This window comes from Rattus norvegicus, chromosome 1 (genome assembly GCF_021556685.1).
Source record: "Rattus norvegicus strain SHRSP/BbbUtx chromosome 1, alternate assembly SHRSP_T2T, whole genome shotgun sequence".
In the NCBI taxonomy this organism is placed as follows: domain Eukaryota; kingdom Metazoa; phylum Chordata; class Mammalia; order Rodentia; family Muridae; genus Rattus; species Rattus norvegicus.
Window position 1 is genome coordinate 91,841,213 of NC_141534.1, and position 3,860 is coordinate 91,845,072.

At 53.2% G+C, this 3,860-nt stretch overlaps 1 protein-coding gene across 1 annotated transcript; it reads right to left on the reverse strand.

The window, feature by feature from the left end:
• Positions 1–203: 203 nt before the first annotated feature.
• Rabac1 (Rab acceptor 1) lies at positions 204–3,328 on the reverse strand. Its single transcript, NM_031774.2, has 5 exons — positions 3,168–3,328; positions 2,714–2,926; positions 2,371–2,468; positions 569–670; positions 204–484 (listed from the first exon to the last, which is right to left on the reverse strand). Exons 1-5 carry the CDS (start codon positions 3,221–3,223, stop codon positions 396–398), a joined length of 558 nt encoding a protein of 185 aa, NP_113962.1. The 5' UTR covers positions 3,224–3,328; the 3' UTR covers positions 204–395.
• Positions 3,329–3,860: the final 532 nt, after the last annotated feature.

Below are 3,860 nucleotides of genomic sequence, written 5' to 3' on the forward strand. Positions count from 1 at the left end.
GTGTTACAAGTGCCTAAGAAGGCTGGAAACTCTGGATTGCCTGCAGCTGGAGTTACAGGCAGTTGTGAGCTGCCCTGTGGGTGTTGGGAACTGAACCCAGGTCTCTGGAAGAGCAGCCAGTGCTCTTATCGGCAGAGCCATCTCTCCAACCCCAGACCTCACTTCTTAGTGAAACCCCTCCTTACACGAGAAAATACCAGGAATAGCAATTGTAACAGTTTTATTTCCGAAGACAAAAGCCTCTCCCCGGGTTTGAGGTCTAGGGTGGAAGGCTCAGAGTTAGGCTCTGAGTTGAGCTGAGTGTCTAGGTCAGGTAGGGCAAGAACAGACAGAGAGGGGACAGCCAGCCGGCAGGAGAGGCCGGCAGGAGAGGCTGGCAGGTCCTGGAGGACACTTTACACAGGTTCCATCTGCAGTTCCTCACCATCTGCAGGCTCTATCTGGTGGAAGGCAGCGTGAGAGCCTATAAGTACCAGGGTGGCTCCTGTAGGAAGTAGGAGGACAGGTGGTTCAGGACAGGCTCGCTCACCTGGCTCCCAGCCTCTCCCTACACAGACCCTGTACTCACCCAGGACCCAGAAGACAGCGGAGCCAGCACCGGCCAGCCAGAAGAAAGGGAAAGAGACACCACCAGCCAGGGCGTACTGATGTGCTGGGCTCACCTCACGGCCTGGGGACAGATGGTGTAAGACAGCCAGCCGTTCCCAGAGGTAACCAGAGCCACTTTGCACCCATCTAGTGTGACTCTGGAACCTTCCATGTAATAATACAGACTCCTCACATCAGGGCCTCCCACCCCTGGCCCTACCCCACCTCCCCAAAGTGACCTGTCCCCATAACGACCTTCCTCAGCTCCGCCCCTGCTCCACCTTCCCCAGGAGCCCCAGGCCACCTCAGTCTAGGGCCTGATGTTCCAGTCTGGTTACCAGGTGGCTCCGAGCCAAATCTGACCTGAGCATTTTTGTCCCTTTTTTTTTTTTTTTTTTTTTACTTTTTAAAGATTTATTATTTTGAACTATGTGTATATGCCCTGCGTGGGCATATGTACACGAGAGTTCAGGTGCCCGAGGAGGTGGCTATGGTGCACCCACCTGACTTGGGCGCTAGGAACCAAACCCACATCCTTTGCAAGAACAGTATTCAATTCTAACCACTGGGCCATCTCTCTAGACACTTAGTCTGATTATTATTTTTTTTTAAAGATTCTGAAGCCCAGGCTTATTTTGAACTTGGAGCAATTCTCCTGCTTCAGCTTCACAAGTGCTGGAATTCCAGGCACAGGCCAGCTTCTGTTTTGGGGATGTGTTCTCTGATGAGCTTCACAAGAATTTGGTTTGTGAGGGTTGGAGAAGGTGACCCAGCAGTTAAAAGCACTTGTCTTCCAGAGGGGCTCCTGCATTACACATTTTTTTTTTCTTTTTTTCGGAGCTGGGGACCGAACCCAGGGCCTTGCGCTTGCTAGGCAAGCGCTCTACCACTGAGCTAAATCCCCAGCCCACACATTTTTTAAGGCTAGGACATGCTGGCCCTCTTCTTCAACCCTAGTACTCTGGACACAGAGGTGGGGGGAATCTGTGAATTGGAGGCCAGCCTAGTGAGTTCCTGGGAGACGACATAATTGGAACGAGACGCATTCCCTGCTCTCAATATATATAGAATATATATGCTTCCCCTCCCACCCCCCCACCCCCTGGCCAGGCTCTCCTATGCCTGAGAAACGTGTGCACCCTAGTGACCACTATCTGCAGAAGCCAAGTTCCAGTATTCCTTTGCCACAGCCCATCTTTGTCTGGTACTTAAACTTGCTGGGTCACGAAAGACTTTTTTTTTTTTTTTTTGGTTCTTTTTTTTCGGAGCTGGGGACTGAACCCAGGGCCTTGCGCTTCCTAGGCAAGCGCTCTACCACTGAGCTAAATCCCCAACCCCCGAAAGACTTGTTTTAAGTCTCCTTGGAAACCCTTGGATTTCTCCTCAGAGAGTCTTCCTTGACACCTTTCTTCCCAGTGGGGCCTTTCCCCTCTGAGAATCCGAAGGTTTGGGAAGGAACACGGATCTAAGCCTGCATAAGGTCGCCATCTGGTGTCCAGTATGGGTATCTGCAGCTGATGTTTTACGTCGGGGTTTGGGAGGAACTGGATTAAGTCATTTACCTGAGACAGAGGTGCCAGGGGCTTTGGGGTCTCTCTGGGTTTGAGAAGCTGAGACTGGAGGGGAGCACCTGGTAGGTCTAAGCCCTTAAGGACCAGGTTAAATGACTCTAGTGTGCATCTCGGTAGGGGCCGACTTGAGTCCCAAATATTCGGAGGTTTGCATTCCGTGAGACCACGATCAGAAAGGCTTGGGAAGCCATTTGGGCAGGGGATTTCTCACCAAAGAGCACAAGCTTAGACTGCAACGTGCGCAGATAGAGAATGTAACAGGCGCCAAAGAAGACAGCCAGAGCCACCAGCAGCATGGGGGATGTCACCCTGGAAGAGTGTGGGAGACAGGAGTTAGGTATCCGAGGCTGCATCAGCCAGGTCCCTGTAGCTTTGGACAAACAGAAGTTACGTCCTTCTAGGTCAGCGAAGGTCACACTGCACCCTGGTCAAGTGGATGCAAGAGTACAGACTGACCAGGTCTTGTGGTGACAAAGGTGCTAACTGGTCTGGGCGGGGCCTGGCAGCCGGGGGCGGGGCCGGACTATCGAGGGCGGGGCCGCGGAGGCACTCACACGCAGTACAGGATGAGGCCCAGAAACACAAACACGTAGTTGCTTTGATAATACTCCACGTTGCGAACCAGGCGCTGGCAAAGCTCGCCTACGTTGCGGGGTCGCGAGAAACGTTGCTGGTCCACGAAGGTGCCCCAGGGCCGGATGGTAGCACGGCGCCGCTCCAGCCACTCTCGACCTGCGCCAGAGGGAATCAGCTTGGGTAGCAGGGTCCTAAAGGACGGGGCAGAGAAGATGAAGGCAGGAATAGGGTACCGGACCCCAGATTCTAGCATACATGGTCCCAAGGTTGACCTTGAACCCTGGGGGGGGAAGGGTCCTAGGAGGAAGGTAACACAACTGAGTCCCTCCCAGGGGGTGAGGGGCTGAGATGTCTCTGAAGGGGAGAGATCTATGCTTGCGGGGGCAGGGACTTCTGCGTCTCGGATCTGGGGGTAACACCCTGCTTGCTCACGTGGCGCTCAGCCCTTCCACTTCGGCATCCTTCTGCTGGTCCTTCTGGGCCGCCATGTCTGCGCTGCAGTGAATAGAACCGCTGTAAATATCCCCGAGCCCAGCAGCACCTAGGCGGCCCCACCCGAGCCGGACTCAATGGAAGTGGCGCCGCTGGGAGCTCTAGGGGGCGGTAGTTGTGCCTCGGAGCATTGTGGGTGTTGTAGTCCTCGTGGCGTCAAGAGGCAGGTTTGCCTCGCAAGACATCTTGGGAGATGTATGCTAAGAGCTCGGGAGCCACTAGGCATTGTGGGAATTGTAGTTTCAAGAGGCGCAGAGTGGAATACAGCAGGTGGGCTGTCAGGACAGAGGATTTGATAGGAGTTGGAATAGCAAAAACAGGCGAAAACAGGCGATCTACATGCTTCCGTGGACCATGCAGAGCTGTCGTTCTGACTCCAGAAAGCTGATTCTGTTTGGGCAAGCCTGGGAAAGAGTTCATTTACCTTTTCTTTCCTTAAAAGAAAAGTACTGGGGCTGGAGGGATGGCTCAGTGGTTAAGAGCACCGATTGCTCTTCCTGAATTCAAATGCCAGCAACCACATGGTGGCTCACAGCCATCTGTAATGAGATCTGATGCCCTCTTCTGGTGTGCCTGAAGCAAGCTACAGTGTACTCATATACAATAAATAAAAAATCTTTAAAAAAAATCTTA